This window comes from Typopeltis vanoorti, chromosome 14 (genome assembly GCF_054136105.1).
Source record: "Typopeltis vanoorti isolate ZY-2024b chromosome 14, IOZ_Tvanoo_1.0, whole genome shotgun sequence".
NCBI lineage: Eukaryota > Metazoa > Arthropoda > Arachnida > Uropygi > Thelyphonidae > Typopeltis > Typopeltis vanoorti.
The window spans coordinates 117,490,451-117,513,254 of NC_143562.1; the positions used below are offsets into that span (position 1 = coordinate 117,490,451).

The 22,804-nt window shown below is 37.3% G+C and overlaps 1 protein-coding gene across 4 annotated transcripts in view; it reads left to right on the top strand.

Annotated features, from left to right (window-relative positions):
- unc80 (unc80, NALCN channel complex subunit) overlaps positions 1–22,804 on the top strand; it is a 1,852,146-nt gene that overhangs the window by 1,000,017 nt on the left and 829,325 nt on the right. For all 4 annotated transcript variants that reach the window (XM_090404461.1, XM_090404464.1, XM_090404465.1 and 1 more), the window contains one exon: positions 9,018–9,210. In XM_090404461.1, the coding sequence (XP_090260587.1) occupies positions 9,018–9,210 (193 nt within the window). The remainder of the gene's footprint in view (positions 1–9,017; positions 9,211–22,804) is intronic.

The following is a 22,804-nucleotide window of genomic DNA, read 5'->3' on the forward strand; positions in this document are numbered from 1 at the left end:
ACTAGTGGTGTGCCTCTGTGGTTTGTTTTAGGGCCATTTCTGTTTAACTTGTATATTAATGATATTGGTAAAGATTTGGATGGAGATATTCAGTTGTTTGCAGATGATGCAAAGTTGGGATGAACCAAGAAGAGTAGAGAAGATGTTGTGGCCTTACAAGAAGACTTGAATAAATTGAGTGATTGGGCACAGGAATGGGGATCTGAGTTCAATGTTGCAAAATGTAAGGTTTTAAAATTTGGAAAACAAAAATGGGATGCAGAATTTATGCTTGGTGAGGATATATTGTTGGAGGTGGAGGAAATAAGAGATCTGGGGGTGATAGTGGATAAGGATCTGAAATTTAGAGGACACATAGCCAAAATTGTGAAAACAACACAATGGCTTCTGGGAATGATGCGGAGGACACTGATTTGTAGAAGTAGGGAGAATCTTTTTCCATTGTATGAGGCTTTGATTAGGCCATACATGGACTATTGTGCCCAGATTTGGTCACTTGGTTTTCAGAGAGACGAAGAGATGTTGGAAAGGGTCCAGAGGCAACTGACTAAGTAGTTTCTGGAATGTCGAGTAAGAGAAAGATTGAGAAGATGCAACTTGCAGAGTCTGGTGGATGGGAGGAAGAGGGGAAGATGTGATAGAGACCTACAGGTTAGTAAGGGGTTGTTATAGGATCAATGCTGGAGAGGTTCTACAGGAAATAGTGGGCGATCAAGGAAGAACCAGAGGTCATCCCTGGAAACTGTATAAAGAAGGTGTGAGTAGGGGAGTGAGAAGCAGGTTTTTTTCATGCAGGGTTGTGAATAATTGGAATGCTTGCCTGAGAGTGTGGTGTCTGCAGAGAATTTGAGTATGTTTAAAGCATGATATGATGAGCTGTGTGTATGATAAAAGGACCTCCTAGATGATTCCTGCATGATTCTTTGACTCCATGGGGTCTTGGGTAATAATAATAATAATTATATATATTCAATACATACAAGATATTGTAGATATCAATATAATGTACTTGCGGATATCAATATAATATATATTGGTAACATACTAGAGATGAATATAGTAGTAGTAGACATGATAATATAGTAGAGATGAACATAATAACATGATAACTTTGTAGACATCAATATAACGTACGAGAAGGTGATTTCATTGGATTTAGATATTATTTTTCTGAAATGTTTTCACGTTATCCCTCTAAGTTGGCTTTTTACTGCTGTTAAACTAAGATATTAATGATGTGTATTTTAAACATATATGGAAAGATAAATGATATAGAAGAGTAGTTTTTGATTTACCCTTAGAGAATCTTCATGTTTACTTTAAAACTTTGTATGAAATGACATCAGAATATATAAATGGTAAAAAAATATGTAAATAGGACTCTGAAAACAATAATGAGCTATACAAGGATTTTTAGGACTGTCAGTTATATTAAAAATGGATTTTAACTTTTTTCAGAAGGGAGTAGAACAGAGATAGAAATATATGGAAATTAAAAACAGGAATACATACAGTGGTACCATAATGGACTCATATGAATGATGAACTACTAAAATTAAAAATAAAAGATAATAACTGAAATTACTGGTATGAGCCATTTCGACTTATGAGCCATCTTTAGAGTTAAAGGTAAAATAAGAAAATTTTCACTTCAGAAAATAAGCAAAATAAACAACCTTAACCAACCTTATACAGTAATCCCTCGATTAGTGCGTTTTCAATTAGTACCCAAATTCGATTAGTGCAGCTCTAAAATTCGATTAGTGCGCCTATATACATCTTAAAAATAAATGTTACAGATTTTAAAAATTTTCTATCTATACATTTTTATGGCTAACTATTTTAAAAAATCACTCACCAGAATTAAATAATTTAGTTACCGATTTAAAACATTTTATGAAGTTATTTTTAATGTGCATGCCATGTACACTATGTATACTATGTTCCAAATTTTTACCGCCAAAATTTATGTCGTCTGTTATAGTACGCCCACAGATTTGAGCCTTTTCAACACTACTGCGCATGTCACAAAAAAGGAGAATCTATTCCAATAATAGGATAATCAATCCATCTTCTTGGATGAGTTGTTTAATATTACACGTCAGAAAATTAACTTCTCTTTTATGATCATTGTAGTTTTTAAAGTGGTAACTATTTTGCTTGTATAACAGTTGGGAAATTTTATCTATATAGCACGTGATTTCGCATCTTTGTGACCAATTCATATGTCCTTCTTTTCTTTCTCTCTATCAATATTACATCCAAGAGTTAATTAAATCTCATTCTGAAGATTGAGTGATTTTGACCTGCTATAATTAGATGCACAGCGGGAAGATCCCGAAGAATATGAAGAAAATTTAACCGCTGATAGCCAGCCAAAAGAGATTTCACAGAAACAATTTGAAAATATTTTTTTCATATACAATCGAAGTTTTAAGCAGCGATGCTTGGAGGCTGACCCTGATGAAGAGAGAAGTAGTAAAATTTGCAGAAGAGTAGGAGTCGATAGGGCCATATCGGTTGTATGAAAAAAAAGAAATGCATTTTTGAAAATTATGGAGACAACTACCGTGTTTGAATGAAAACTTTAGTTTAATATAACTAAAATCTACAATTCAACGTTTCGACCTTTATGTCAAGGTCATCTTCTGGAGCATACAACTATACACAGAAGATGACCTTGACATAAAGGTCGAAACGTCGAATTGTAGATTTTAGTTATATTAAACTAAAGTTTTCATTCAAACACGGTAGTTGTTTCCATAATTTTCAAAAATGCATTCGGATCACCGTGCAAGCCTAAAAGAAAGGGAAAAGAAAGAAACAAAATGCCTGCCAAACTATGTTAGCTCAATTCTTTGTTAAGAAGTAGAATAATAAAATTTATATTCTGAATATGTTTTATTGTCTTTCAGCTTCATGGTTTTCCTTTATCTAGGCCCTGTGACATACCCTAATTATTTTATAAAAAAAACTTGAGGGTCAAAACGAAATGTGAGGAATGAATTATACATTTTCCCATAGGTTATTATATTCGATTAGTGCGTTTTTGATTAATGCGCCTGTTTTAAAGAACGCATTAGGTGCACTAATCGAGGGATTGCTGTATAAACAACCTTAATCAACCTTAATGTCACCTCTGGGTCTGGCTCCTACTCATGAGACCTCAATAAAGGTCAAAACCAGTCTGGGTAGTGACCCTTCCCCTAATGCATAGCATTATGCATGTCTGCAAAGATATATGCTTTGCATTATGGAATACTAAGGCAATTTCTTGGTATCTTTCATTTGTAGTATAACCAATGGAAAATCTTCCTACAACTATCCCTAATCCAGAGTATTTTAATAATAAGTTGTAACACCTTTTGGCCACTTGTATATGAAGATATGACCTCTGCATTACTTCAATCTTGCTATCACCTTTGGGTCTGATTTGCACTGATGAGACCTCAATAAATCTTTAAACCGGTCTGGGTAATGATCCCTCCCATAATGCATAGCATTATACATGCCTGCAGGGATATGTGCTTTGCATTATGGGATACTAAAGCAAGTGATGTGAAGTCATTAGCTTCTATATACAAGTTGCCTCAGTCCTGAAAATACTTCAGGCACAAACTTTGTTTGTTTACACTTGGATAAAGGATTAAACCAAGTATATAATTTCTTGGTATCTTTAATTTAAAGCAAAATAAACTATAAGTATTGATATCATTGGATTTATTTTGGCTGCTACTCAGCAACTTTGGCAGGGTTTGTTTTTTGTCTATAAGAAATGGCTCTCAAATGAGCATCGATGTGATTGTCTTGATATTTGTGAGCCATTTCTGCAATGTGCAATTTGTTTTGCATGTACCTTTGTGAAAGTGGTATACATAATTGCATGTGTTTACCAAAAATTTGATTAATCATTGGTTTATTGTTTTGCTACTCATTGTTTAGTGCATCAGTTAATTTCCAAACTGAAGGATGGTGGACTATCATCAGTTTCTGAAATTTACTCTCCCAACCTTCAACTGAATTATTAGTCCTCTGTTCCCCATTAATTACAGCATTGTATACATTCGAATTTTGAATTCTGTTTGGCAGAAATCTGGGATCTTCTGACCTCCTGCCACTAGCAGACTTCCTACATAAACCCTCTTAAGATAATCCATAAGATCACCCAACTCTTCTTCTGCATTCACTATGATATAATCAAACATATCAATAACTTCCTCGAGTGTCACTAAATGGGAGTCCAAACTGCATGGAATACTCTTCCGAGTATTGCTTTTTTCTGTAATGTACTACCTTGTCACACCCAAATATTTTCTACCAGAGAGATTGTGAAAAGTGAAATAAAAGCCTTTGTACATGATAATTTGGAAAAAAGTTATTGAATTACATTCATGTTAGTAATTTCAAAATCCATCACGCTGAGGGATTAATGGCAAGATATCTTTCAGGTGTGAATGCAATTACTCTATCATAAAGATGCCTGTAAGTGTCTTCATGTTGTTTTGTTGTGAGTACATACACAGAAGGGATTGTATGACCCACGACAATACCATTTATTTTTAAATAACTATGAATTTTTAGATGAACTTTCTGGGGGATATTTTCAATGTGCCATCTGTTAATACCATGTTACTTGCACTTAAATATCTCATATTGTCATATGTTGAATAAACAAGGATTCTTTCTTCATCTTTAGCCCAAATTGTGCATCAGAGAGCATTCACTCAATTTTGTCACGTGGTATTCATGATGGATTTAAGCACCATTCATCATTGTTGGATTTAGTGACCTATGTCAATTTTGAATTCTGTTGACTTTTGTTCTTAATGTAAGTCTGTCTGATAGCATAAACATTACCTCTTCACTGTGTTCATCGCTGAGCATTTCTAAGAATTTGTGATGATTCTGCATTAGGTTCCTCTTCTGCGCATCATTTTAACAAATTCAACAGTTTTGTAGCTTCTTCAACACCATCATTGTGATAATAGTTTTGTGTACCATGCTGAATTATAATATTATTCAGATCATTTCCAGTTGTACATCTCTAGTATATTTTACTACAATCGATATTGAATGATGAAATGCCAACAGTATAATCGAAAATGCAGCATTGGCTTCTGCTTCTGTGAGTAAAGTATTTCAGAAAAATTAGAAACAAAAAAATTAATTCTGCATGGATCTTTCCGATGTGTGAATATATCTGTTCTGTTTGACTGAAATGACTGGATGTTTATGGCTGGAGCATTTGTGTGTTCCAGGACAGTGTAATTTCAGAGGTCAATTTATATGTGTGTGTGTGTGTGTGTGTGTATATATATATGATACACACATGAGAGGTTGCAAGATCTTCAGCATATCTGTGCTGTATATGGGAACAAGAGGGTACGAAGAAAGGATAAATTGGGTCACTTTTTTTTTTTTTTTGAACAGCTGAACAATGTATTCTTTGAGGAAGGCAGACTGGACAAGTAGAGCAGAAGTAAATGTAATGAAAGAAGCAGTAGAGAAGTTGGTTTAGCAAGTTTCAATCTGGACTGTAAATTGATGTTGGCTAGCAGTAGTGCTTGTTCTTATGATTTTGGAGGAAAGTAGAAGAATGGTAGGCAAAGCTTTGTCCATGAAAGTATCTCTAGTACAGGAATAATGCAGAAGTTGAATGTCTGTAGGAGATGAATTGAAGTGGATCTGTGAGAGAGGAATCGTTAACCTGATTGCCCTCTTTTGGTGAGCATCAAGCAATTTTAGGTAGGATTTTGGTGCATCATTCTAAATATGGGAGCAATATTACATGGTTGGGTGAATTTATTTAGAGTTAGCAGCTGTAAAGGTATGAAGTAGTGTCTTTAATGGAAAAGTACACCAAGTTTTTTGGTAGCTTCAGAAGCTAAAGTTGAGATGTGTTTGTGGCAGGAAAGATCAGAGGTGTAGGTCATTCCAAGAAGGGAAATGTGATGGTGTTTACTTATCTCACTATTATTGAAGGTAAGAGAGAATGTGAGCTCTTTCTTGCAAGAGATCAGATAGGACTGAGTTTTGGTTGTATTGAGGTCTACAAGGTTGTCCTTGCCCCATTGAAATATATTTAGGATATCAAAGTTCAAGATCTTGAGGGTTCTAACAACTGGACACCATAAAGTTTGCCAAATGAAAAGGTGGAATGGAGTGTACTGTCTTTGAAGGTATGGATAGGATTTGAAGTGTGTAAGAACAGGTCATTTATATACAGGATGAAGAGGGTGGGTGAAAGTACAGAACCCTGTGATACTTCAGCATTTTGGGGGAAATATGAGGAGAGGAAACCATCCACCAGAACTCATAGTGAGAGAACAATGAGAAAGTTGGCAGTCCAGTTACAGAGGGTGGAAGACAAATCATAGAATTGTCATTTTCTAAGCAGGTCCATGAAACAGACCCTTTTGCCCTTGAAATGTTGAGAGTGGCTACTTGAGTTTCTCAAAATTTTTCTTTTGCTTGAGTCCAGAGATGAGTGATGAAGGCTAGAAGATTGGCTGTGAATCCAGTGATCATATTGCTGGTCACTGATTGGTTGGTGGGTTTCTAGGTAATGCAGGAACTGGTTGTTTATGGTCTCCTTAGTTTTAGAGAGAGAGAGAGAGAACAAAAGTAAATGCATTTGGATGGTAGTTTGTTGGCTGACTTTTATCCCATTTGAGTGGGCTGGATGTAAGCCTGTTTCCATGCTGTAGGGTAAATGCCAGTTGAATGGGATTGATTGAAGAGGTGATACAGGATAGGTGTTAGTTCTTTACCCCAAGTTTTTAACACAATAGGCAGAATACCATCAGGACCAGATGCCATGTTTGTTCAGGTTATTTAAGATTCTTTGGATTTCCTTGTGGTGGAAGACTATGGATGATCTGGAATGAGTGGTTCTTGGTAAGGCGTGTTGGGGAGACTTTGGCCTTGTCATGAGTTCAGGAATTGGAAGAGAAGCGTGATACCAGAAAGTTTGCCTTTGTGAGGTGGCTATGGTACTACCACCTGGATTGTAGAGTGGAGGAAGCATAGGAAGACAAAAGTTATACCTGATACCCTTAGCAAGGGATCAGAATGATCAAGTGCCATTTGGACAGGAGGAAATTTGAACCTTTCAAAATCTGCTGTGGATTTGTTGATGGTTCTTTTACAGCAGTAACAATTGGAGTGAGCAGCTGGAGATTTGGTATTAAGCCACTTATGGTATGCTGAGTTTTTTCTTGTACTGCATTGGCACACATTTTCAAGAACCAGGACTTGGATGGTAGCCAGGAAATTTTGGTGGAATGTGGTACGATGGCCTTCATTCCTGTAAGGATGATTTCTGTTATTTGCTCTGAGCAGATGTTTGGATCAAGAGAAGTGAAGCAGTAGTTGGACCATAGAAAGGAGGATCCGACATCATGGAGTTAATCCCATTTGGCATTATTATACTGCTAAAGAACATGAGACCGGGAACTGTTGGGTGAGGGTTGTTCAATAGCAAAGGCATCTTTTATGAGGTGGTCCTAGTTTCCAAGAGGAGAACTGACATCCACAGTATATTTGGATGGTGAGCTTGTTATGAAGAAGAGATCAAGTGTGTTGGCAGATTGGAGAGGTTCATTAAGTATTTTGGTAGGGAGATTGATGATCTGTGATAGGCCGTTGCTAATACCACATACCTCTCAGCATCCTTGCCTGTTGTCTTCACTTGTAATCTTCAGGGACATTTTGCTAAAATTGTCTTCACAATTTTATCAAAATGTCCCTGAAAATTACAAGTCCCTCTCCAGATTTTTCATATCTTCCACCTCCTATAAAATATCCACATCAATCACATACTTTGCATCCCATCTTTGCTTCCCAAATTTTAAAACCTCACACTTTGCAACATTAAACCAATATCTCCACATGCTCGCCCATTCAGACAATCTGTTGGTAAAATTTGTTGGTTGGTTGGTAAAAATGGAGAAGAGGAGCTAATTTGAATCGTGGACAGTGAAGTCTCCAAGAAGGATGGCCTTGGTATTAGGGTATTTTGACTGCAAAAAATAATAAATTGAGCTTTTGAGAGAGAGAGAGAGAGAGCTAAGAGGTCAAAGTGATTATTGGAGTTTAGGAACCAATAAAAACTGCAGATGAAAGTGACAAGTTTGTTTGGTAAGGTAATTTTGAGCCAATGCAGATCATATGAGGAGGATTTGACATTTTGCAATCTCTGATGAATGCACAAATGTTGTCCTTGTGGTAGATGGAAATGTGTAATGTGTCGTTTGGGCATTTGAGGTAGGCAATGGTTGTTGAGGTTGCCAACTGTCGTTCTGTTAGGAATACTGATTCTGGTTTAGATGCTGTAGGTGGTGTTGGCACATTGTTTTTATGTTGCTGTTTGGTGAAATGGATACAGAAAGTTTCTTTTTTGGCAAGAATTAATGTTTGCTTTTAATTTTTTTTTTTTTTTTTTTTTTTGTGTACAGTCTGGTCCCAAAATAACATGTTTGGTATATCATTGAGGCGGTCACTCACACAGTATGGGGGTCAGAGAAGTGGGTACAGTTAATTTAAGGTTATTGTTATTAGTGCCTCCATAGTGCAATTGGAGGCATTAATAATAATAAGGCCAAAGTTCATTTGTCGTCATTACAGGAGGAATCTTTATATGGATTTTTTTCGATTGAAGGTGAGTTAGGCCGATCTCATATTATTATTATTATTATTTGACACCTCCAGGGAGTCCAAAGACTCATCGAGGGAGAGTGTACCAACAGCATCGAACGATTGGCTCCCTTCCAACTACTAACCGCGCTCAAACTTACTTAACTGAGCCATTAGTAGCAGAGGCTCTACCAATCGGCCAACCTTTGTCAGCTAGATAGCAGGGTTTTTTCTCCCAGAACTCGGGTTTTTCATCCCGCATACAGACAAATCATAAAAAAAGATAGTGTTCACTTTACTCAGGATAGGTTTTGTGACTCCTTGGTGGTGAGATTAATAATATGAAAACATAATTTGAAGTTAATGTATTTTTGTTTATTTAGCTACAGCGTTCCTTTGTGACTGCCACAAAGACTCGTCGCAAGCAACAGATGGAACTTATTCATAAAGCCCTTCAAGAAGAAGAAGAAAAGAAATGTCAGGAAAGAGAAAATTTTCATATTAGTTCAGTACCTATTACCTCTCAAGCTGCTTATGAACCTGCTCTTTTTCATGCAGTTGAGGAACATGAAGATGGTAAAATCCTAGTTTTTTTTTTTCACTATGTACCTCTCTAAAAACCTAATTTGTATCTAACATACACTGCTTGGAAAGAAATCAGCAGACATTCCCACAGCCAAGGTGCATTTTATCATGTTCACGTGTTTGTATAATTAAGCTAATATAAATTGAAAAAATACGATGCTCCAAAATCAGTGTAACTGTGTCCAGATGAAATTGATGTGAAAAGGAAACTGACCGAGTTTGAAAGAGGCATTGTGATAGGATTCCATGTTGCAGGCCTATATGTTCCAAAAATTGTTGACAGGTTGGGCCATTTCAGTTCAACAATCAGTGATACTATACTGAGGTATAGTATCACTGATTGTTGGGTACTATGAAGGATAAAATGTAAAAGCCACTATTTTTCAGTCGACACATTGATTGCAGAGTTCCAGGTATTGACTGTAACAAGAATCTGCACAGAAACATTCAGAACTGAGACCCACAACATACGTTTCTATGGTAAGACTGCCTATACAAGCCCCATTATCTAAACCAACATGCAGCGTTGTCTTCAGCGGTGCAAAGAGCATGTATAGTGTGACATGGAAGCTTGGTAAGCTGTGTTATGGAGTGATGAATCACACTACACTCTCTACCGAGGGGATGGATGGGTGTGGAAAATGTCTAGTGAACATCTCTTACCAGAGTGCACAATCCCCAACCATGAAATTCAAAGGTGGCAGTGTAATGGTATGGTCCTGTTTTCCTAGTTTGGCCTCAGTCACCTATTTTTGGTGCCATGAACATTAAACTTGGAGAGGTATCTGGACATTCTGTACAATGTAATGCTTTATACTTTGGCTTTTCTACTTGACCATTTTCTCTTTCAGCAAGACAATGCAACTTGTCATAAGGCTGCTACTGTAACTGTGGGGTTTGTGGATATGAACATCACCACACTTGACTGATCTCCACACAGCTGTGACCCCAAGCCTACTGAATATCTGTGAACTGGAGTCCAATGGATGCCTGACAGTCCAGGACATCATTTCATACCTACAAGAAGAATGGTCCAAAATCCATTGCAGAAAGTATGCCTCGTAGGATTGTTGCATTCAGTGCACTGAAAAGAGGTCCTACATCTTATTAAGGTTGATGCCATTGCTGTTTATTCCTAACGCTATGGCATCCATTGACTTCTTTCCAAGCAATGTAGTTTATGCTACAAGCATATAATAAATATAGATTATTTAGGTACGAATTATAATGAAGATATATATATAGAATTTTCACATGGTCTGCTATGGGCATCTTCAGTATGATTTAAAAGAAAGATCAATATCACAGTCATATTATTATAATTATTATTATTATCAGCAGACCTCCGTGGAATCAAGAGACTCATGTAGGAGGTCCCATAGTCACATGCACAGATTATCATACCTTCCAATCATCACCATTCTCCATGAAAAAAATCTACTTCTCTTCCCCTTGTTCACACCAACCTTATACAGCTTTCAGGGATATCCTCTCATTCTTCCCCCTCCCTGTCTCCGGATATTCTATGAAAAATCTCATCTATGTTACTCTTGTAATTACCTCTCACCAACTTGTAATTATCCTTGTAATTACCCCTCACCTACCAAAGCCTTTTACAATGGAATCATGACATCCTTAATTCTACACGTCAGTATTATCTGCATCATTCCCATTATCAACTATGTTGTCTTCACAATTTTAGCAAAATGTCCCTGAAAATTACAAGTCCCTCTCCAGAGTTTTCATATCTTCCACCTCCTATAAAATATCCACATCAATCACATACTTGGCATCCCATCTTTGCTTCCCAAATTTTAAAACCTCACACTTTGCAACATTAAACCAATATCTTCACACGCTCGCCCATTCAGACAATCCGTTTAGGTCCTATTGCAAAGCTACATCTGCTCTACTTCTCGTAATGTTCCCCAACTTTGCATCATTTGCAAACAACTATATATCACCATTTAAACCCTTTCCAATTTCATTTACATACAAATTAAAACAGTGGCTAGCCTTTTTGGCCGAGTGGTTAGCGTATTTACCCTCCAGCCAAAAGGCTGCGGGCTCAAATCCCGCTATGGACATGGCCGTTTGTGATTGTCTGTGAAGATACTAGTGGTGGTGGGCAGTAGATAGCAATGATATAGATGATGGTTGTGTGATGGTAGTTGTGATTCGTTTTAGTTTGTTGATTGAGTGGTGGAGACAGAGAGTGGTAGAATAGGTGCTCTCCCTCGATGAATTTCTGGATTTCCTGGAGGTGTCATGTAATAATAATAGTAATAATAACAATAACATCATCATTTGATAAAACAGACCCATGGTGCACACCACTAGTTACTTTCCTCTTCTGGGATATCATTCCTCCATACATAACCTGCTGATACTCATCAGACAGCTAATCTCCAATCCAGTGCACTAATCTGATATCAATCCCCATCTGTTCCAATTTATCTACTAGTTTGTTATGTGGCAGTCTATTGAAAACCTTTGCAAACCATAAATATACTACTGTATATGCCTCACCTAGTCTAACGTATTCGTCACCTTGTTATAATAAGTATTCAGATTGCTAAATCACTATCTTCCTTTAGCAAACACATGCTGCCCATTAAAGAGAAGTCTACTGCTGTCCGCCCAGTTCTGAATCATTTTCCTCACTAGCTTCTCCAACACCTTGACTACAACTCTATACAAACAGATTGGCCTATAATTTAAAGCCTTAGTCTTATCATCCCCCTTTATGAAGCTGAACAATTTTACCATCTATCCATTCCATTGGGACCTGGGCTTATCTAAGACTCATTTTGAAAATGTACATTAAAGGTGTTGTTAACTCTCTGGAACATTCTCTGAAGACACGCTGTGATATACCAACTAATTCCATGGCCTTGTTGATATGAAGTTTACCCATTTCCTCATATATCTCCTGCTCATTCACCATCATTGGTTCCTTCCCCATTCCCACTGCTCTCAAGTTCTACATTATACTACAATCACAAGAATGCAATACTGTAATGAACTGCTCACTTAACTCCTCTACTATATTCTCCAAAGTATTTATCATTCTCCCATTATCACTGACCAACATCATCCTCCCATAATCACTTTTCCTTCTACTGACCACATATCAAAAAACATTCCTAGGATTTCATTTAGCCTCATTTGCTAACTGCTGCTCATACCACACTTTTGCTACCCTTACTAAATGAGACACTTACTTTGATTGCTCTTTTTACTCCTCATGTAAATGATTATTTCCACTCATATTGGCCTGCATCAACAATGGCTTTTTCTTCCAGATTGCATGCTTTACCTATTCAGTCATCCATTTTACACCTAGCTTATTTATTATCCTGACCTTTGGAATACACTCAGTCATTACCTCTGCTAGATACTTTCTGAGTAGAGACCAAGCTTCATTACTTTTGTTCCCATCCAAGTCCTCATTTCACTATATCGCTGCAAGCTGCTTCCTGAGTATGCCACAATCATCTGCTTTATCAAGTGATCACTTCATGGTCACTTTCACCTACTGGAGGAAGATGTGATACTCATTTACAACAATATCTTCTGATAAGATAATCAAATCCAACACCCTTGATCCACGTATGGCCTTTGTTACATAGTTTCCCCTTAAAATCTCAACAAATTTATTCTCTTTGGTTCTTTATGTCGTCTCTTGATTGCAGTCTATATTACCATAATTGAAATTGTCCATAATGATCACCTAGATGAGCCAGATTAATTTGCCTAAATATTTCCTTCTCACTGCCTTTCATAGTACCGGTTATTTCATACTCAGGATAGCAACATCCTTCTAAACATTTCATCCTGTCCACCTCCACTTGACACCATACTGCTTCAAAACCACTGTCAGTATTCACTCCTTGCATATTAACCTAGATGGGTACAACTGCTCTGCTATCATCATCAACAGCACTCCTCCTCCTTTTTTTTTTCTTGTCTGTCTTTATGAAAGACTACATATCCTTCCATCTCTGTTTCTGTCAGAATGTTATACTCATTCAACCATGTTTCACTTATGCCAACAATTTTTGGGCGAACGAACTCTGTCAATGATACAGTTTCATTCCTGTTGTTTTGAATACTTCTATCATTTGTAAACATAGACAATAACTCATTTTCTTTCCAAGTCCCACCGACTCCACTTTTCAGATATGACTCTTCCACACTCCCATTTTTCCATTCCTGTCTATCATCACTGATATTACATCCTTCCACAGATTACATGCTCACACATCTCCTGAAACCATCATCTGCATATATGACAGAAATATTAACACTGCACACTACAGATATATAATCATGAGTATGTGTTAGGCAATTTTATATAGCAGCACAGTCTAATTTTAAATGAAGTTTTGGTGAGGTTTACTAAAAAGTATACAAAAATGAATAAATAATAATATGATTACGTTTGTTTGCCATTATTAAAAACAAATCGTACTCAATAAGAAACTTAATTTTACCCAAGCATGAGCAAACAAACAATAAAACAATAGAAGTTAAAATACTTGCTGATTGTATAATGTGAACAGATGAATTCATTTGACTTTCCCCTTGTATCACATAATGTATAGATCTTGCTTCTTACATATGCATTATGACGAAAGTCGTTATCTGGACCAATTTCTGGATTTAACACAGTGTTCTCTAGAAGACATACATATTATTGACCTCTATTTGATTTTTTCACCCCAAAAGAATAACAGCAGCAACCATTCAGATGACTCACTCCAGAACCATTCAGATGCATTTTATCACTCTTAAGCTGGTCTATTCCTTTTTCAAACTCATTCACACATTCACAAACTGCAATCCTTTTTCTTCAGACATTTCTGGAAACATTCTTCTCAAGATCTTTGTTCTCAACTGCAACTCATAATTTTCTTACCTGGAAAATACACAAACTAATCTTCCTATCACACTATGCTTTCCAACATAAATAAATTTAGTTTAATCCTTTATCCAAGTGTAGGCAAACAAAGTTTGTGCCTGAAGTATCTTCAAGACTGAGGCAAGTCGTGGTAAAGGTGGCCCAAGCTCTCATCACTACTTGTCTTAGTATCTCCCATAATGCAAAGCACATCTCCTTGCAGACATGTATAATGCTATGCATTAAGGGGAAGGGCCATTATCCAGACCAGTTTCGACCTTTATTGAGGTCTCATCAGTGGGAGCCAGACCCAGAGGTGGTGATACTAAGGTGGAAGCAATGGAGAGGTCATATTTACCTATACGAGTTGCTGAAAGGTGTCTCACCTTATTCTTAAATTACTCTGGATTTAGAGAAAGATGTTGGAAGTTTTTTTCCACTTGGTTAGACTATAATAAATTTAGTTTAATACTTTATCCAAATGTAAGCAAACAAAGTTTGCACCTGAAGTATCTTCAAGACCGAGGCAACTCATGGTAAAGGTGGACCAAGCTCTCATCTCTACTTGTCTTAGTATCTCCCATAATGCAAAACACATCTCCTCGTGGACATGTATAATGCTATGCATTAAGGGAAGTGCCTCTATCCAGATCCATTTTGACCTTTATTGAATGTTCAAGTACTGGTCAAACTCCGAAATCTCAGCGTTGGCTCTACCCCATGGCAGGCTCACCCCCACCACCGAGAAGAGCCGCTCATTTGCTCATATGTCATCTGAGGGGTAACAGCAACAGCCATGCCTCGGTGAACTTCATGGGCTACAGCATTGCCATTCATTACCCACCACCCAGGACCTGGGTGACAGCAACAGCCGAGCCTCAGTTAAAACTTCATGGGCTTCAGCATTGCCATTCATCTGGCACAATTTGTGCATTTATTCAGGCGCAAACTTTGTTTGCAATTGAATAAGGAACACTTGGATAAGGATTAAACTAAATTTATTATAGTCTAACCAAGGAGGAAAAAAAAACTTCCAACATCTTTCTCTAAATCCAGAGTAATTTAATAATAAGGTGAGACACCTTTCAGCAACTTATTTAGGTAAATATGACTTCTCTATTGCTTCCACCTTAGTATCTCCACCTCTGGGTCCAGCTCCCAATGAAGAGACCTCAATAAAGGTCGAAACCTGTTGGAAGCTTGGGTGATGAATGGCAATGCTGTAGCCCTTTAACTAAGTCTTGGCTGTTGCTGTCACCCAGGTCCTGGGTGGGGGATAATGAATGGCAGTGCTGTAGCCCATGAAGTTAACTTAGGCATGGCTGTTGCTGTTACCCCTCAGATGACATATGAGCAAATGAGCTGCTCTGCTCGGTGGTAGGGTGAGCCTGTTACTGAAGGAAACAACGAGTTTTTGGAGTTTGACCTGTATCGAACATTCAATAAAGATCGAAACTGGTCTGGCTAGTGGCCCTTCCCTTAATGCATTATGGGAGATACTAAGACATGTATTGATGAGAGCTTGGTCCACCTTTACCACGAGTTGCCTCAGTCTTGAAGATACTTCAGGAGCAAACATTGTTTGCTTACATTTGGATAATGGATTAAACTAAATTTATTATAGTCTAACCAAGTGGAAAAAAACTTCCAACAGCTTTCCAGCATTGCTCCACCAAATACATGAAGAAGACAGACTTCACTAAAACAACTGGAGAAAATCACAAATAACTCACTTCCGCCTCTCCATTCAACCCTTATAAATTCCCCTAGAACCCAGCTGAAGTCAAGGTACTCATTTTGGGACATAACCAGTGCCTTTTCTGGCCCAGCACCTTCGCTTCAACTCATGATATGTGGAACCAATAATGGTCTCTGAACTTGTCAACAAATGACTCTCTTATGAAACACCCCTTCATCTGTCAGTCCAGCTTCTTCATCTTCTATAGAATACTATGGACAACTATCAACAGAATCAGGGTAGATATGGCTACATCCTACATAAATGGAATCGCCATAGCAATCGCACCGTAACAGTACGAAAGCAACTCCGGCTAGTGCTGCCTTTTAACGCGCAAGGGGTATTGTTGCAGTGGCTAGACGGGATTCTTATTTAGAGGCATTCAGTTATAATCCCACGGATGGTAGCTTCGCATTACTGGTCACTCGACCAAGCACATGTACCAAGTGTCCGAACCTGTGGTTCCTCTTGTACTCAGTAGGATTACTATCGCAACGACTAGTCATCAGTAGAGTAAAACTAACCTGTCATCTTTAATATCAGGTTATCCTCTCTTGGTCTTCTATAATATCAGGTCAGACTCTTGGCAATATGCCCCTGTCTCACATTAAGGACCTAAAGGCGTTCAGTCCTTAATGACCCGTGGTACATGAACCTAAAGTAGTTCAGTTCATGTATTTACCACAGTATAACTATTAGCCATACTCGCCAGCGCAATATCAATACCTATATTATTTAGAGCAGTGTTTCTCAGCCTGTGCTCTGCAGACCACATGTGGTCAGCGATGATGGAACAAGTGAACTTAAATTAATTAATTAAATATATATTTTTTAATTATCCCAGCAAATTAAAATTGAATAAGTAAGTAAAAATTATTGAAATGAAATGGAGACTTAAAAGAACAACAAATAGCATCAGAATGTTCAAAGGCGGAAGCAATAAAACTATATTGTTGTTCGCTTCATCTCTCTTTTATTACTCGTCATTCTAGCACTAAAATAATTTGTAGCGGCAGAATGACGAATAATAAGAGGGGTGAAGTGAACAACAATATAGTTTTATTGCTTCCGCCTTCCCTTGCTGTTTTGTCGGATTTGAAGTGAACATGTGTTATCCACATTTCAACCAATTGCTTGTTGTTTATTGATTTTTATTACTGGCTCAGTATACCTTCAGAGGTGCTAAATGATTCTTGGACAAAGTGCGTTGTGAGTTAACCCCAGTAGTTATATATTTATATATTTTTCGGAATTGTTTTTTAATAATGGAAAATTGGCTTAGAACTAGGACTTTGAAAAGAAGAGCAAATGAAGCAGGCGATGCTAACCCTAATTGTGATACACGTTTTGTAATGGCTAGTAAATCTGATACTATTAAAGTAGAAGAAACAAACAGTTAAAAAAAAAAGTACAGTAGGAAATATAACAGTTGATATTTGGAATTCGGGTTTACTTGATGTGGAGATGAAAGTGAACAGAAACCTCAATGTGCTTTGTGTTATGAAGTGTTGTCGAACAAGTGCATGAAACCCATGATAAAAATTGTGATGTGAAAAATAAGCAAATTGAAGAGAAAAAAAAAGCCAATTTCAGCAATGCTTTCCGACATTAAATCATGGGAAAGATGTAGTTTTGGCCATGGGTCCGATTATTAGCAAGTCACTGGAAGCATCTATCTCTTAAGTTTGCACATAGCAAAAACAGGGAAACCTCATTCTATCAGGGAAAGTTTACTACTTCCAGCTATAAAAGATGTGGTAAAAACTATGTTTGGCAACAAGTTACTAAAAGATGTTGATTTGACTCCTCTTTCAATGACACTGTAGGTCACAGAATTAATGATATGGCACGTAACGTAGAATCTCAGTTAATCGAAAGAGTTAAGAAGAGCCCTTATTATGCGTTACAGATAGTTGAGACTACTGATGTTATAAATGATGTGCAGTTAATATACTATGTAAGATATGCACATGATAACAACATTCATGACGATATTCTGTTTTGTAGAACTTTGTCATCCCGAACAACTGGAGAAGAAATATTTCACACTCTCAATGATTACATAATACACAAAGGGATCCAGAGAGAAAAATGTATGGGCTTCTGTTCAGAACCCCCAACTATGCCTGCTGTAAAGCATAGTTGGGGGTTGTTTCTGTGGTCAAGAAAGTAGCTCCAGATATGAATCGGGTATATTTTTTCATACATAGGGAAAGGTTGGTCTCCAAAGGAATGCCACCAGACTTTAAAACTTTGCTATACAACGCTGTAAAGCTAGTTAATTTTATTAATGCTAGACCATTAAATAACAGGTTATTTTCAGTACTCTGTGATGAAATGGGTAGTGAATACATACAACTTTTGCTCCATTCTGAAATTTGCTGGCTTTCCAGGGGCAAAGTACTAACAATAGTATTTCAATTAAGGCACGAAGTTTTATTGTTTGTAGATGAACGTAATTCTAATTTCTGCATCACTCATTGTTGACGAAGCATGCTTATCAACACTATCCTATCTTTCGGACATTTTCTGAAATTCAAAATTAAATGAACTAAATCTCTCCCTTGAGGGAAATTATTTAACTGTTCTTGTTGCCTACTACAAAATAAACGCATTCAAGAGAAAAAAAAAAACTGGTGTTGTGCATTAGTTATGTAAAATACAGATAATTTGCACCTTTTTCAATATTGGAATCCTTTTTAGTGGAAAATGATCTTTTTGTTGATTCTGAGTTTTCTGGAAAGGGTTTGTGACCACCTCAAAACTCTGAAGCAGAATTTTTAAACATATTTTCCAAATAACTTTTATAAGAAATTTCTGTCGGTTCGAGATCAATTTCAGGCTTATAGTCACGAGAACGACCTTTTGTTATTGAAAAAAGAACAGTTAATTGAGCTCTCAAATGACAGTGGGCTTAAAATGCAATTCCATGAGCATAGTTTGGGTCAATTCTGGATCTCGCCTTCAGTGAGAAGTGAATTTTCCAAATTGTCTGAAGAAGCACTGAAAATCGTCATGCAGTTTTCTACAACACCGATCTTTGTGAGAAAGGATTTTCATCGCTCCTTGAAATAAAAACAAAATACAGAAATCGTCTTAGTGTGTGTGCCGATCTTCAACTGAAGTTGACCAATATTGAGCCAGATATCCAGCAACTCTGCAAAGGCCAAGAAGCTGAACCATCTCATTAAAAGTAGTAACATTATTATATTGTATTATTTATTTGGACTACAGTTTCCGATTATTCTCGTTACTGGTTTTGGAATTAATCCATTTTCAAAATCGGGGATGAAATGAAAGTTACACAAAGTGATGTCACCGTGAGGCTCAGCTCTACTAGCGAGGAGGATAGCTGCCTGCATCCCATTTAGCGAAGTTCCGTATCTCGTACAGTTGCTTGCGGGAATATGCAGCTGAGCACACCGAATCCATCGCATGCAGACAACAACATCCGTGCAGTCATGGATTATACAGAAACATACATCACAACGTGTGCTGCTTGTATTCGTTACGTTGTGATGTATGTTTCACAACGTTACGTTGTTACGTTGTGAAACATACATCACAACGTAACGAATACAAGCAGCACACAGGATGGATATAAATGGATAAAAAACCACCACACGATTGATGAATTTGCCAGATTTACGATGACCACTGGTTAAAACATGATGGATATAATTAAAACCACCATCATAACACAATTAGTACAAATCACATCCGTACAGTATATACGGCATAAGGTCGCTGGTGGGAAAATGCGCCCAAACACGTGGATGGCACTTTGCGACTGACATCGTGGGTTGGACTGTTTATAGATATCGGGAAGGACCTCACATAACAGGATGTCTTAATTTTTTTGCTGGTCATGGAAAACTCGTCAGGAAAATAAGGCAATTCGTATCGGCCGTAGTGTGTGTGTGTGTGTGTGGATTGATGGAGGGGGGGGGGCATTAATGGCTTTGGAATGTTCTGAGTGAAATTTTGGGTATATGCAGGGGATGATTTGGACAGGACAAAGGATGCCACCCATGATGGAATCCATGGATGCCAGGTTCATATTCAGTATTATGATGAATGGAGTAAGATAGGAACAACATTTTTCCCTCGTCTCACAACACACTTAGCAAATGGAACAAGTAGGCCTTCCTGGCCTACTCTTTATGCAACTGATGATTACCAACATTCATCTTGTGTTGCCTCCATAGCGTCTTCATTTTGCAGATTCCAATTTAAACCCATCATTCATCCATTTTACTCTTACCTTATTTAGTCTTTTTACCTTTTAGATACTCAACATTGCTGCTATTAAATAGCTCTTGCTCAATACCCATGCTGCATCTATATCCTTCCCACTCAACCCCTCTTTCCGTGCTATAGCTCACTGTTGTCTCCTAAGCTTTCATTAATAACCTGCCTTGTAGTTCCACATATATCCAGCCCTTCTTTATAGAAGTTCTCAGTGACTGGCTTCAATCCCTGCAATCACTTCATAGTTACTCTTGTCAACCAGGGGAAGATTAGACACTATTCAGAACCACATCCTCTCATACAATAACTAGATCTAAGATTCTTAACCCTTATGAGGGTTATTATGCCCTCATTGTGTACTGCCTAAGATAGTTAAGTTACGATTGTTAGTTAAGATTGTTAGTTAAGAACTTGAAAAATTCATTCTCCTTATTTCTTGATGCCATCTCTTCATTCCAATGAAAATTGCTGTAGTTCAATAATTACCCTTTCTTGCTCACTAAGCCAAGTTACCTATCCATTTCTTTGTCTCCACCTTCTGCATTCCTTGGCCTGTAGCAATACTCCACCAAATATCTCATTGTATTAACCTCCACTTCTCACCATGCTGCTTCAGTATCACTTTTTCTACTTTTAACCTTGTGCAGACATAATTCCCTTACTATCATCAGCAGTATTCCTCCCTTCTTGCCTCTTATATCTTCCCAAAAATATTATCTCTTTCCATTTCTATTCCATTAAGGTCATTGTCATCCAACCATGTTTCACTTATTCTGACTATTTTTGGGCACATAAACAAAATGCAGCAATTTCATCTCCCTTATTTCTGATATTCCTGGCATTCGTAAATAATCATAACAGTTCTTTTCAAAAGAACACATAAGTGACGTCAATAATAACAGAGAAGAAAAATCGGGGTTAGCTTTTCATTTCTCAAGAATGAACCATACCATACCATAGAGTGGGATAGAAGCTTAATTCCTTACATGGAGGAGGACTTCCGCTCCCAAATTTTTAAGGAGGCCACAACAGTTGCCCGCTGTATACAAAACCTTAACAGGAACCAAGGACTAATCTTGCCCGTTATCTGGAAGACCCTTATCAGATCCTTCAAGTCACCAGAACTGAATTATAGTGCCAACTATAGAACATTCCTAAATAACAACAAGTGATATCATGCACGCTCTATGCATGTATTGGACACTCTCTGTTCTTTGTTTAATATAATTGGAATCGGTTGATTATAGTTTGTAACAGTTTGTTTTTTTACTTTTTAGTGCCTTACATCACTTATGTACCCTGAAGATGCCAACAGCCTTAGTTGGTGAAACTAGTTGGTATAACATAGTTGTTTATTATATGCACTTGATCAATATAATCCCATTAAAAGTCTTTCCAGTTCATTTCTTTTTCTATAACTAGTCATACTCATATCCTCCATCTATAACTTCTCCTCACCTGTTCCTGTCTGATGGTCTTCTGCCTTACATAGTCCCCCCCCATGTATTCCTGACCATTCCATTCCTATGATAACCATCCACATACTACATGCATTTCTTGCCACTTTCAGAATCAACTCTGATTGCACCTTGTCTCCCTATTTCCCTGGTCCACTGTTTTCCTGTCATTCATGTCATCTTTGCTTCCACTAATACCTTGTCTGCATCATTCATTACACTTCATTCCAGCAGCCGTTTCACATGACTCACTCCAGAATCATTCAGATGCAGCCCATTGCTCTTATACAGGTCTATTTGTCCCTCAACTTCATCTGACATATTTAATGCAATTTGGAGTCAAATGGATGACAAAAGAAATAAAAGAGAAATGCAGATTAAAAAGAGATTATAGAAGATATATAGAGAGAGTTGGAGCATAGTTGCATGAGGAATATAAAGCTCACACGAGGAAAGTGACTAATGTTGCAAGTCACGAAAAATTAGAATATGAGAGGAGATTCTATTGCTTCAATCCAAGAAGAATCCCAAGGAGATTTTATGTTATGTGGCAAATATGAGGAAAAATGATAGTGAATAGACTACCTTGCTGGATGGAGGTGGTACTCAGGTGACTAATGCAGATGACATAGTCGAACTATTTAATGATTAATTTATTATAGTGTTTCATCATGGTTTAGCAGGCTTATTCTTAGAAGTAGAAGGAGTGGTGAGGTGTTAGAAGTGAATGAAGAGGATGTATTCTGAATGCTGAGCATAATAAATGTCAGTGAGGCAGGGGGACTAGATGGAATTTCACCATGTTTTAAGGGAATATGTAATGGAATTCACCATGCCATTAACTTGGCTGTTTAATGAAAGTCTTGTAATAGGACATGTTCCTGGAAGGAGGGTAAGATAGTGCCTTTGCATGAGATCAGTCGGGTATAATGGAGGTGTCAAACTGTAGGCCTATTTCTATTTCTTCTGTAGTTGTTAAAGATTTCAGAGAAATTGATAAGAACTCATATACAGAATTTGGCACATGAGGACAATATTATTTATGCAGAACAACGCATGGATTTCATGAAGGGCATCATTATTTTAGTAATCTGGTTACCATTTATAATAGATCAACAAGAGCAATGCATGTGTTATCAATTTTTTTGGATTTTTTAAAAGCATTTGACAGGATGTCACATGAAAAGCTGTTTTTTAAGTTGCAACATATGGGTTTAGATATCAGGTAAGTTGATT